The sequence below is a fragment of the Balaenoptera borealis genome (assembly GCF_965194805.1).
Source record: "Balaenoptera borealis genome assembly, chromosome: 9".
Lineage (NCBI taxonomy): Eukaryota > Metazoa > Chordata > Mammalia > Artiodactyla > Balaenopteridae > Balaenoptera > Balaenoptera borealis.
Window position 1 is genome coordinate 5,093,291 of NC_138873.1, and position 14,457 is coordinate 5,107,747.

Below are 14,457 nucleotides of genomic sequence, written 5' to 3' on the forward strand. Positions count from 1 at the left end.
AAAACAAAAAAAAAAAAAGAAAAGAAAAGATAGAGAAGAGATTAGTTTCAGCTAGTGACGGCTTAATGACAACATGAAAAACTAATCACAACTAATAAAAAAAAGCATGTTTAATTCTGACAAACTGATTGACACCATCTACAGAATACAATAAAAATCATGACAATTTCATATCATGATTTGAACAAATGAAGGAGAGCCCACTCCCACAAAAAAAAAACAAAATAAAAAAACAAAAAACAAAAACTGTTAACAGGAAAAAATAGAAATAAAATACAACTAACAACTAATAGTTAGTAGCAGTCAATGAAGAAAACTGGAAAACAACAACAATGGATAGGTTTGGTATACGGAATTCCGAAACAGTCAGTGCAGTTATCAGTATCTGACTGCTATTAAGCATTAGTATTCTCTCGGATGCAAGCATTAAAGCAACTATTAATGATGGATGTGATTATTAATAACTGATGATCAACAGAAATGAATCTAAAGAAATTTAAATTTCTATGAATAATTTGGTTCAACATAAACTCTGGGCCAAACAAGGTTTCTTTTGTTCAATAAATGTTTATTGCTTTTTCAATTATTCTATTTACAAACAACATGGAATTTCTTGGCCTCATGACACAATGCAATACTAAACTGTAGTCTAGCAGTGTAGGCAACATGGGAACCAGAAAAAGGCCAGGCCTTCTGCACTAGCCAACACTTTCCAGTTGAAAATACTATTTTACACATATAGAACACTTATAAAATGCACTTGCATGTAAACACTGTAAAATCCTGCCATTTAAAATTCTATACTCAAAAAGCTCTAAGTACATCAAAAAATAGAAGAAATTTCTAATTGATACCAATAAGGCATTTTAAAACTACAAACAGCTTTCTTTATTCAATTTCAAAGCTAATACTCTGCAAATAACAATAAAATCTGACATTTCATATACATTCCTGCTTTATATTTTATATTTTAAAAGAAGCCACCTGTAAATACTATTTTCTTTTGCAAAGTAACAAACAACAAAAAAAATTAAAAAAATTACAGTAAAACATAAAGTAGTTCTCAAGTGGAAAAGTTATCATTCCCAATGTCCTTGAGTTGCTCCTTCCTTAATCAACCTCTGTCACATTCTGCTTCACCAAACTTGGTCCACTTAACAGTAGTATGATTTTTAAGACTCATTAAGACTCATTCAATAGCTTAATTATTTCTACTATATTCTGAGGTTTGAGAGAATTTTCTGTACTGTTGCCATTGTGACTAAGGCAGAGGAGATGTAATGAAAAGATACTCAGTGCAAAGGCAGATTCTGTGCCACTTCATAAATCAAAACCCAGCAGGTGTAATTTCACAAGAGTTTAAATGATCTATATAATGGACTGGTTTACCTTCATATAACAAAAATGCTTTCTATAGTCTATCATTTAGGATACCTTATAAATACTACAAAAATACTGTATCTTCAGTGTGACCAAATCTTCCCTGAATTTCTTAAAAATAAGTGGAATTTTATTTAAAAACTGCTATTCCAAAATCAGAAGAAAATAAATATTTAACATGATGTAGTCATACCACTTCATAGGTACTCCAGAAATATAGAATCTTAAAGCATCTTTGAAATCACTTAAAATTTTGATTAAAATTGTATTAAGTTTCTTATAACAAATTATGTAAATGATGGTTTTTGTAAAATTATTTAGAAAAATTCTGATTATGTTTTTTTGAGTGTGGAATACATAAACAAAGCAAACTACCATTTACATATATACCAGTAAACCTAGACTATATCCTCTGCCAAGTCCTGGCCTCCTACAGTACACACAGGTGTATCAACCGTGCAAAGCACTTATGGTTCATCACAACTAGAAAGTCAGTTGGTCTTTTATAGGCTTCAAATTCAGTTTTCAAATATGTGTAGAGGTGGGTTTACTTTTAGTAAAGAACTAGATATTTGTCAACCATGTAGTACTCTAAATGCTCATATAGAATTACATGGTTATATGTCTAAGGGCTGAGTTTCCTTGCATTAAATGAATACTTACACTAATCTTCCCTTCAAAAGATTAAAAAATAATAATTAAAAAAAAAAACCTCAAAAATAGAGAAAACAGTAGTATCATAAAATAATTTAAGTATTTCAGACCTCTCCCTCAGACCCAACGAGTGCATACAGTGATAGTAACAGCAGTATATGAGTATTTGTTATTTAAAAAAAAAAAGTAGCATTTCGGTTTGCTGACATTGCATTTTTAATAAAAACAGTGACAGGACTAATCCAAACACATATAACTACAAAAGAGCCTCACGTGGAATGTGCTGTCATTTCCAAATACAGTAAAATCTTCCTAATATTTTCAACTATCTCAAGGCACTGGAGTATTGAGTAGACCAATAATTATTGTGTTAAAACAAAATTATGAGAAATCTCCTAAAAGGGGCATGCAGGGAAAGGTTAACAGAAGAAAAACTACTTTTAAATACTCTTTAGAATTGTTTTAGACATTAACAATGTGGGGGAAAAAAGCTCTGATTATTCACGGAATTATTTGGTTTCCTTAAATAGAAAGTTACTTAAAAAAAACATTTTTTAAAAATTTCCTCCACTAGGAGACTTTTTCTGATACACAAAGGGTGGTTTACATGCTTGTGCATGACACACTGACACTTAACATTATCTTCATAAATAACCACTGAGCTTGGGGGTCTATTTACTGAATAATCTCTACAAGTAATATATGTATTAGCTAAAAGTCTTCAAACTAACTATGTATGATGCTATCATCAGTGTCTGTGGGAAGGTATTTTATTCTCATGTGGACAACAGCTGTATCCAATATTTATCATCAGCATTCAAGATAACCATGTAGAACAGGTAGGTCTTTCTTAAGTTCATAGAAAATGTAGGATTGGGGTATAAATACATCACTTTCCACCACTAATATTAGATACTTTGATCAAATTAATTAGTAGGTAATAGATGTGCCATAATAGAAGCTTGTAAAAAATGCTTTTTTATCTTGCTTTGGATTCCTACCTTGTAATGACAAACTTAGAAAACAATGTCAATAAACCGAAACTGTCACTCCTCAATAAACATAAATAATTTTATAAAAGGGTCCAAGGGCATATATAGGACACAAATTACAAATGTTGAAAAGGAGAAAAATGAAGACTTATTTCCCAGTCACAGGTTAGTCAAAAAGGATTTTCAAACAGCTGGATTCATGTCACCACAGAGCTTCAAGAGACAGTTTACCTTCAGATAATATATTTTAGCAGCAAATGACAAAAATCAAAGGATCCATTTTGGTAAGAGAATGTAAGAATAAAAGGGAACTGATTTTCTGATATATAAAAAAAATCCAACTTCATCAAAGTTATCTTCACAGTCCTTACTTTGTTGATTTCAGCTAAGTACTTGACATGTATACCCTTGTGTATACAGTGGTTCAAGTATCTTATTAAAAAGGAAAATGGAAACTAAATCTTCAGTTTTCTCCAAAAGGACACAGGAGGCATATATTCCTTTACTTCTCTCGCTAAAGCACCATCCGCTTAGTTCATTTTGCAAAACCAACCCAAAATTTCAGAACAATTAAAAGGTAAATTTTAGCAAAAATTATTCCTGAAAAATAACTAAGGCAACATGAAAATTTAATAGCTCCCCAAGGGGACTAATTTACGTTTTAGTAGAAATAAATCATTGTACATACTAATATAGAATTTAATAAGTTAAAATATGAAGGGAGGAAAAAAAAAACACCCAAAAAAAACCCAACCCTTAAACCTGTCAATTATTACAAATTAATTTAGAAAAAGAAAAGAAACGATGTGCAGGCAAGCAGTGATATCTCTTCCATCAGGTGTGGTGTTACAAATCTTATGGACACCCAACGCATTTCTCATAAACAAGAACTGCAGAACTAAACTAACCTCGGTCTGCGGTCACAATCCTTTGGTAAGGATGGACACGCATATCGTGCCTTCGAACTTTAGTAGCCACCGCACCTAGTTAAATTGCAATTACCAAGACAAAGTTAGAGAACATTCACAAGGGAAAAGAAAACAAACATTAACAGCAGGTTTATCAAAATGGATTTCAAATGTTCGTTTACTGCAAAAGTTTTCTTTTAGGAAACATGTTAAGGCACAGTAGTCTTAAAATTAACCATAATATGTTGCGTATATATGCATCTATTAATATTGCATTCATTTCAATAATCTTGGCCTTAACCTATTTTATCCATTCATTTACAATCCCAAGTTACAGATTTCATGAACTCTATTAGATCCAAACATGGTTAAGCTTTACTAGTCACATATTCACTGAAGTGCCTTTCTTGCAGCAGGACTACTTAAATAATGCCATGTTTAATACTGACAATTATTTGCTAACCTTAAGACCACTTCCAGAGTCTATCACTTAAGAAGGTTTAAAAGCAATTCTTAAAGCCTACAGATTGTGGTTCTAAACTTTGAGTCAATAAGTATGAACTGCAATGAATTAGGTGATTAGTAAAGCAAACAGTATAGTACACTTAGCAGTCAGTATACTACTATACACTCCTTTATAAATTACCGTTACTTTGTAAGATTACAGCCTAAACCAATTAATAACATACTTTTCCTTTCTATCAGTGTGCAAAAGTGCAAGTCAGTCACTGACTGCTAGGCTAAGCGTCCCTCCCACCCCCTGGAGGCTGCTGAGACTAAGCATTTGTTAAATTCAGATCTGATGAGGGTTCAGTTAAGACCGTTCTTGAATTCTTAGCCTTTCGTTGGGAAAGCCATACCTAAAGATAAAAGGAAGGGAATTAAAAATTAGTCATCAATGAAGATTTGATGCTAATACCAATCTCCTCACTACCACCAACACACATGTCTGCATCCGTTTTGAAGGGCACTGCTCATTTTAAAATAATATGATGAGACTTGATATATAGCATGCATGTTATCTGTGTGCAAATTTATTATAACATAGCAATTTGAAATATTTTCTCAGTTCTCCAAGTGGTCAATATCATGTTTTACTGCTTAGGTGGCAAAGCGAGAAATAAAATTGATAATGGAATCTTGTCATTTAGTACTCATTATTATTCATCTTATGAATGTCAATTAGGTATCTGTATATTTTGCTTTCAATTTTGTCAGTCTAATAATTAAGTATTATAAATAAAAATTTTCCAACACAACAAAAGCACATTGCTTTAAAATGAGAAATTTTACTGCAGTGCCTCTTGCTGTTTCTAAGCAGTAAACTGGTCCATCACCCCTTTTTTCATTTTAGAAAAACTAATCTTATGTAAGTATAATTCCACGAGGCAAAATCAGCGAGATCTTGCATTGAGAGTGCTGGAACAGCAGCTGGTGGCTAAGAGTGCCAGCCCTGCAGGAAGCAACAGTCAAACTCCTCGAACAGACGCTGTGCGTGCAGCAGAGAGGAGCTCTGGGGGAAAGGAGCAGGCATGGGGCCACAGCACAGAGCGTTAACAGAAAGGAAAACATAAAGGGGTTATAGGTTACATGTTATTTTAAAAATGCTTCGAGAAATATGCAACAGAAACAGGCCTCTCATAAACAGTTCTATTGTATAATTCTGACCTATAATACTTTTTACAATGATTTAGAGATAAATGGAAAACATGTACAATAAAATGTATCTGCTCATGAAACAAAAGGCACCTGAGTGCATGCACACACACAGATAACATACAGAGCATCGTGGCTTTTTTAAATTGAACAATGAATTCTCAAGTTTAAATCTTAGTGTCCAGGTTCATTAAAGACTTTCATATTTTTAGAAATCAATATTAATGCTGGGAAAAAAGAACTTAAAAGATCAAAGTCCTAAAAGTCAACAGCATGCACGCAGCACCAAGGTCATATACAATTCAAAAAAAAAAGAATTCAAATTCTGTCTGGTAAAACAAAGGGGCAGCCCGGAAACAGTTTGTTCCACATTGACTGGTCGTGTTAGAACAGCTGCTGTACTCTAGTCCTTCATCCAGCAAGTCAATGGGCTGAAATATCAGGCATGACTGGCATTTCAATCCACTCTATAAAAAAAAGGCATCAGTAATGTCTTTTTCAAGCACACCACTTTTTGTTCATGTAAAACCGAGCGTTTATAGCATGATCTTAATTTCTGTCTCAAATGTGATTCTAATTCAGTGACTTGGTATTTACTTCATTCCATACTGTACTACTGAAATTAAGAGTGTCTCTTATGTTTAATATTAACTAGGACTTCAAAAGAGAAAAGCTGAAGAAAACTGAAGAATGCAACTATTTATCTGGTCCCTTTCATATTTTAAGTGATCACAAATATTAGAAAACACACATCAGTTTTAAAAATATCTCAAAAGACTTTCACACAGAAGTTTAAAATTTAGCTGACAAATAAATCTCTGACACAAAAGGAATCTAAAAACTGGGTGGTGGAGCTCATGAAAAGGATAGGCCAAGAGGTGGGATCTAAAACTCAGAATGACCGCAATGATGTCAAAAATGTGAAAAGTATTTTCTGTTTAAAACGTTCATCTCAAATTTACCCAACCAAAGTGAATTTCAGTCACCAAAGTGAATCTGAATAAATTTAAGGTACAATTATTTACAGGGGGAACCCTTATAAGAGATTGAAATAGAACAAAATTTAGTTTTCAGTCTTTCTAATGGAAACTTGTCTTGCCTCTCTAAAATGGATATATCATTTCAAAGTCTGGGGCAGCAGAAGTTATGAAGAAAAATGTCATTAACCATACAGGGAGAACAACTTACCTAATACACCGCTAGGTTCAATAGGGTACTCAAGGATCGATGTAGCTGGCGCCAACGTGTAGGGGTATTCATAGGGCGTGTAGATTAAACCAGCTTCGGGCCCTGGAGGGACTATCGCAGCAGCTGGGTGAGGAGTTCCGTTTGGCATGACAGCGGTCTGTATCTGTCTGATCAAAGGCATTATGGTAGGGCCAGCTGGCGTAGGGGTGCGCAGGGCAGCTGGCGGGAGAACGGGCGCAGGCCCCGTGATAACCCTTGGAGCGGCCTGGGCTGTGGCTGCAAGAGAAAAGGCAAGGGCTGCTACAGTGAAAGCGAAGAGATTGAGAAGGAGGCACAGGGACAGCCAAGGGCGAGACGTGGGAAACGAGAGGGAAGGGAAGGAGAGAGCAGAGAAGAAGAAAAATAAAAGGAAATCGTTAGTACATGCGCTGGTCACACAGAAATGCCAAAGCACACCAACCAAATGCAAAACAGCTTCCCCTTCCCCAACGTGATTGAGAATAAATATGCAAACATTAAAAAGCCACTGGGGAAAAAAAGAATGAGACCATTAAAACAGGTTATATTTACTTCATATATTTGATATATCTATGTTTTTAAGATTTCATGAGACTAATGGTGCATGCAGAAGCACAAAAAAACACTTGCATTAAAAGATGTTAAAAAATACTTGGTAATTGGAGTCCACAGAAATACAGTTTTGGTATATTTCTAAAGAGTAGCTTCAATTACAAATGAAGGAAAGAATAATTTTCATTGTATTAACTTAGTCAAATAACCAACAGTTATTAATTTCCTGCATCTGTAGGAATTAACTTCTTTATAGAAAAAACAATACAAAAAAATGTTTCACTCCTAAACACATGACTATTAATGACATACTCAATTTCACAAGTAAATTAAAGCCAACCATTTGTAAAAGTAACCACTCTAAACACACTAGGGTGTCTATATTTGGGAAAGTTGGCTATGTCTTTAAAATTCTATTTCTTTAAAAAAATTTAGTAATTTAAATGACATCATGTTCATATGAATGATGTGTAAAACTTAGACTGTCTCAAAATATAAATTTCACATTATTTCATTTTTAAACATAAAAAAGCAATCCTCTTACAGTTTATGAAAGCATGCACAATACATACACAGGGGAAACAGGGTTAAAAATAGTATCATCTACTGCTCTCTGTGAACTCACATATAAAAACTCAACAGAGAAAAAAATACTGGAGGAAAAATGTGCAAGCAAGGGGAAAGACTAGAATTCAACAGAAGAATCACTGCATTCAGATATATTCCAAATTAGCTTTTATTTTTTTTAAAAAATTTTGTCCTTTGCATAAATGTAACAAACCAGAAGTCTTAAGTCTGTAGTTAACAGAAAATTTCCTGAAACTCTTGAATTTAGAAGTTGAAATTTCATCAAAAGAATAAAAGAAAAGTTTGTAAACTCAAAACTTAGGCATGCTGGCATAAAATAAAATCAAGAGAGTGCCCTCAATTCTTGAAAGCGGTAAAAATGGGACAGTTAGTCCCGTATCAAGTGACAGTTATTTCAACTCTTCACTTTGTTTAACTGTTCATGTATTGTGCTGCCAAAAGGAGAGAGGTCTGGGGACAAAACAGCCGAAACAGCTGTAGCTCTGAGCCTCAGTCTCATTCTTACGTGATTTAATGTTGGCATCTCTGTAGGTGCCATTGAGAATTGCAAGCTCCATCAGTTGCATCTTCTTCAGGCTGTCTTCTCCCTCCGCCTATACGTGGAAAATACAAGAGCACTAAGCACTTGAATTGGTCCGTACACATCACAGCCATATCTACGCACAAACCTTAAAATAGGTATCATGTGACTATAGCCATCTGTTTCAATCAGGGAAAAAAGATCAGGGAACCAAAAGGTGCTACATGCTGAAGCCCATTCTCAGTAATGGGATGTTGATACATAGGATACTCTCAACTGCCACCAGCTACATTCCTAACGTAAGCTACACTGATTTATTAATGTTCTTCTAAAAAGCTTTACTTTTAAATGGAATCAATGGAAATGTTAGGTAAATTAAATATAGTATAGTCTGTACAGCACCTATCACTTTGTTGAAGAGTCTAAAACTCAAATGTATTCATTAAAAGACAAAAAACAAAAACAAACTGGGATTTTAAACATGTAAGATTTGACTGTGGTATTCAGGTAAGGAAATTTGTTTAATTCTCCCAAAAGGAAAATTTAATAAAATCATAATCATAAGAAATTCTGAAATTTGTGTATATATTCTCGTTTCTTATGCCAACATCCCGCTCTCCCCTCCATTAGCAAATGCTATCAATTCTAAAGCAAATCCATCCTTAGGGTCAGCTGATACACTGTCCAAGCCAAGAAAAACTTAATAGTGAAACGGGGCACTATTAGTAATTATGCAACAGGCAAAACCCAGGGATGTCTCTGATCATCAAAATGTTTGGCCATTTCATTTACCTTGGATTTGCCCCACACCCTCTCCATTTACTGTGGTCACCCTTGCTCTTGTCATTATTGGTATATTACCAAAACTACTACAATAATGTGTTAATAGTATCTGTTCTCCAATCAATCTATGCACAATGGCCAGATTAACTGCCCAAAACACAACTTTCATCTTAATGTTTCTTGACATTCTCATGTCTTAAAACCCTCCATGGTCTCTTACCATCTAAAAAAAAATAATACATTTAAACTACCTATGGTCTGGCCCCAAACTATCTTCTCCAGTTAAATCAATCTACGTTCTTTACACATGTCTTATGCTATAAATCAAGTCAAATCACTCCGTTACTCATCCCTGTGCGTATTCCTATTTCCTCCGTCTTGAATGCTTCTCTGTGCTCCACTCTACCCTTCATCCTGCTTTCCAAATCCTACTCCATCCCTGCAGACTTCAACCTAAGTGCTACCTTCTCAAAGGGCTATCCCTAGATCGTATTTTTCTGCCCTGAATTAGTTTGTTGTATATCACAACTACCGAGCAAAGAACAAGCTCCTGGAGAACAGAGCCTATTTCCTATTTATCACTGCCTATCTTCCCACTCATCCCATCTCCCCAAGTCATTTGCTAGGATTTAGTTTTTAAATGACTGGTATGAGAAATCTTTAACTGTATTTACAAATCTCAAACGTCTAAATCCTGCAGGATAAACTTCAGGAACAGAAAGATGAGGTTCATCCCTGAAGATGGTGGCAGAAATGGAACTATGTGCTGCTCACATATTTTATGCATTATCTAAGCCTCGGGACTTAATATTTCAAAGGAAAGTAACCCAGTGATACAATTTTCTGATGTAACATTGGTCCTTCTTGATTCAAGAGAGGAGCAGGTGACAAACTTCTCAGTCCTTTCCTATTACACAAAACTCTGTCCCTGGCACTATAACAGCACATGGGGTGCTATAGTTTGTAATAAAGAGAATTGCTAAGTGGACTTTTAACAAACCACAAAGAATTTTTTTTAAGATAAGTGAAAACATCATGAAGACTGATGTGCCACTGTCGGCATGTTCCACTGCCGACTTTTCAGAAACATACTTTGCAGTAGTAGAAAATGGAGAAGATACTTGCACTCTGTGGAATTACTATTCCTTGATCCCTATGAACGTGTACAGATGAATGAAAAAAAAAGAAGTAATATGATTTATTTGAAAGACACATTACTTGCTAAAGATAAAAATAAGTAAGCAATGTCACTGGAAGAGAAGAATTAGAAATCTATTATGGGGCTTCCCTTGTGGTGCAGTGGTTAAGAATCCACCTGCCAATGCAGGGAACATGGGTTCGAGCCCTGGTCCGGGAAGATCCCACATGCTGCGGAGCAACTAAGCCCGTGAGCCACAACTACTGAGCCTGCACTCTAGAGCCTGTGAGCCACAACTACTGAGCCTGCATGCTGCAACTACTGAAGCCCATGTGCCTAGAACCCGTGCTCTGCAACAAGAGAAGCCACCGCAATGAGAAGCCCGCGCACCGCAACAAAGAGCAGCCCCCGCTCGCTGCAACTAGAGAAAGCCTGCGCACAACAAAGACCCAACGCAGCCAAAAATAAATAAAATAAATTTATAAAAAGAAATCTATTATGATAAAACTGCTTAAACTTGTCCACTGAAAACTAGTAATACTAAAAATTAAAATTTGCCACATCGTTTCAAACCCAAATCTATGTATAACAGAATACCAAAATAAGTATATAAACTATACTCTATATAAACAGAAAGAAAAGCAATAGGTATACCTTCAGTCACCATCCACAAGAAAGTGGAAAGTGGTACACATTTCAAAACGTCAGAAAAGTAAGAAGAAGAAATAAAGACGAAAGAAGAAGTGAGGTGACACAATGCCTCATACACAGTGCTGTACAAAGAAGAGGAGCTAGAACACATGTTTTCACTGAACAGCTTCTTTCGGATAACAAAATAACCACACTCATTAGCTGGTGATGCAGTGTAAAACTTGGGAGGAAGGCAAAGATGATGGAAGAAATACATGTGTGCATGTGCAGGGCCTGTGCATGCATGTGTGTGCCTTTTGCAGGGTACAGGAAATGAAAAACTGATCTAGTGACATCAACAGAGGAGAATAAAAACCAGAGCAGCACAGCTTTCACTAGGTGGTGTCAGTGAAGTGTGTCATAATGACACAGTTGCTGGAGGCCACCAAGACTTACAAGTTACGAATTACGGTATGTACACTGATTTATATCACATTATGGCAGGCTATACTAGTATCTCCTAGCAGAACAGAGAATTTAGTTGGCAAAGCTGGAATTTGAACCTGGTGGTCTCACTCCAGAACAAGTTTCTCTCTTGCATCCTCACCACTCCTACCCACTCTGCACTCACAGGGCATGATGTTATGTGTCTCAAGAGACAACTATGGACTTTTGGGTGACTCTAGTTTTGGGATATTGTGAATAATGCTGCTATGAAAATTCTCCTACAAGGCTTTTTTTGTGAACATAAGTTCTTATTTCTCTTGGATAATTACCTAGCGGTGGAACTGCTGGGTCATGAGGTAAATGTGTTTTGCATGGGAAACATTATGTGAAGATTATCAAAACATTGTAACACATTTATCTTTGAAATATAAGTTTAAAAATATAACAAACATTGATAACTTCTCCACAGGTCCGCTGCCCTGCATCTAAAACCTGTGACATCAGAAGTGTTTTGAGAATTTTTCAGATTTGTAGAAAAATAATATACCAATGATTACATAACATCCCCAGTGGGTCTGGTGGAATACTTCAGTAATCCAAACTATAACAAACATAAAAATACTTAAACTAAGTGGGATTAAAAACAGACTATAAACACACTTTTCTGAACTTTTTGGGGTTTGCAATTATGGATGACAAATTATGGATCTGTATAAATATATATAATTTATGCATGTATTACTTAATATACAGCTATGTTATCAGCTATATTTAACAGCTATGTTAAAAGTGATAGAAATAGATCATGGTTAATATTAGATCAGAGTAACATGGTTTTAATGTTTTAAAGTAGAACAATTTATATACTGTTCTACTACCTTATTAGAATTAGATATTAGATCTTCATCATCTAAGCATTTATGCTGCATAACAGATCTATGGCATTGGTACTTTATTATCCCGGAGGCGCAAAAAGATTAGGTAGCTTACCCAAGGTTACACAAGGTCACAATGCAAAAACGGCTTTCAAACCAGAGTACCTGATCCAAAGTCCTCATTATACCTTCTCCAGTGTCATGCACGGTGACTTAAAGTGTAAGTACTTTTTGAATTCATCAAAGAATTCATGTAAGAAATGAAGAAAATTATGTTTATTTGGTATTTTAAAATCTATAAAGTACACATTAAAAAAAAAACCCCACTACAACAGTGTAATTAATTACAACAGAGCTAAAACAAATGTTTATTTCCAAATAATTAAAGTGTCAACTAACACAATAATTTGAACCACTGCCTGTAATAAAAGCCCAAACTTTCCAGCTTAGCATTCAAGGTGCTGAACAACTTCTATGAGCAGCCCTATTTGCAAATGTTTTGCACTAGTCAAAATCATCTGTCCATTGTCCCCTAGAACATATACTTTGTGCTTTTCTGCCTCTAAGTTAGACAAGATCTTTTCTAGAAGCATGCTGTGTATGCCTCTTCTGAGAGCCCAGATAGATCACTGGCCTCTCCAGAGTACACAGCCTTTGCTAATCATTCCCACAGATAATGGTATCACTTTCCTAAATTTATGCTGCTCCTTTTGGGGAAATCAATCATATAGAGCCATGTGCTATCTCTTCTTTTCTATTTTTTCATGTGGTTTTTAGGAAATTTGTTACGTGACCTGTAGGCATGAATCAACTAATAACCAATAAACCAGTCTTCTTTTTGCCTCCAATACCTTGCAAACATGAACTTGCTCAATACATTTTAGAAAAATGGATTCTTACTTTTCTATAAATTTGAAGTCATGAGTAGAAAAGGTTTTCCAAGCATTAAAGTACATGACTTAATTCACTTGGAGAACAGGGCTGAGTAAACAGTAAAGAGAAAACAAAGAGTGACCACAGTTTATAAACAGTTTTAATACCAATCATCGCCTGCATCTGCCCTGTCAACTAAAGAAAAGTCTGACAAAGAACTTAAGGACTTACACTTAAATAGAGGGTTTTATACAGGGCAGTGACATAACAGCATGTCTTTAAAGGCTTATTCTGGTATTTTGTGAATGGACTGTTGGGGGTCGAGTATGATTAAAGAGACCCAGTCACAAGCTTTAATCCAGTCCAGGTGACAGAAGAAGAACTGGACTGGGGTGGAAGCAACATAGACGGAAAAAGTAAGTTAACCTGACAGGACCTGATGACTGACTAGATATAGGGGGTGAGGGAAAAGGAGACATTAAAGAATGATGTTGAGGTTTTGGGATCAAGCAATAAAGAAGACAGTGACTCCATTTAATGAGAAGACAAAGGCTAAGGGAACTTCCAAAAGTTCTGTTTGAAAATATTAAGCTTGAAATGCTTATTTTAAACACCCCAGTGGAGATGTCAGGGAGACAGCTGAATATGAATCTGAGGTCTACTTTTCAACCTAGCCTATAAAAAGCGAGTAGAAAAATTATCTCCCACACCATTTTCAGAACATTTTTCTCCAAGATGATACAGCAATTATTAAATTTCAAGCTGACCTGCTATATGCTTTCAAATGCTGGGTCTAGAACTCTATATAGTTCTATATCTTCTAGGCCAGCTGGTTTGTTAGGCTCTAACCAGTGAGGGGCATTAAAGTGAGACTGCAGAGCTGGCTGCGGGGAGAAGGAACGCCGCTCCCTCCGGCGCCAACTGTTCTCAGCTCTGCACCTCGCCAGGGGCGGCTGTTTGCAGGCCCCACGCTCCTCTCCCAGCGCTTCTAGAACCGGCTTCGTCGAGCATCCCCAGCCCTCAGCCACAACCAGTGTAGCCACTCTTCTGAGCTACTGAGATTCTATCACCAGCCAAGTGGCACCACTTTGTCAGAGGTTCTCCCTCTGCACAGAACTTTCTCAAAATGTCTAAGATCTAATAACAGCACCATTCTCTCTCTTATCTCCCAGCCCTGGGATACTAGCTGCTTCCTGGAGTGTCTAAATCTGTATTATACTCTTATCTCCTTTCTCCTTTTTTAGTTCTCCACACC

At 35.8% G+C, this 14,457-nt stretch overlaps 1 protein-coding gene across 7 annotated transcripts in view; it reads right to left on the reverse strand.

The window, feature by feature from the left end:
• QKI (QKI, KH domain containing RNA binding) overlaps window positions 1–14,457 on the reverse strand; it is a 138,582-nt gene that overhangs the window by 6,011 nt on the left and 118,114 nt on the right. The window contains exons 5-7 of one of the 7 annotated variants that reach the window (XR_014248126.1): window positions 8,442–8,529; window positions 6,779–7,078; window positions 3,935–4,794 (exon numbers count right to left, since the gene is read on the reverse strand). Coding sequence is in view for 6 of the 7 variants with exons in the window: in XM_082404636.1 (XP_082260762.1) it covers window positions 3,930–4,009; window positions 6,779–7,078; window positions 8,442–8,529 (468 nt within the window). In the remaining variant the exon portion in view is untranslated. The other 6 variants (XM_082404635.1, XM_082404637.1, XM_082404634.1 and 3 more) reach the window with 6 other exon arrangements.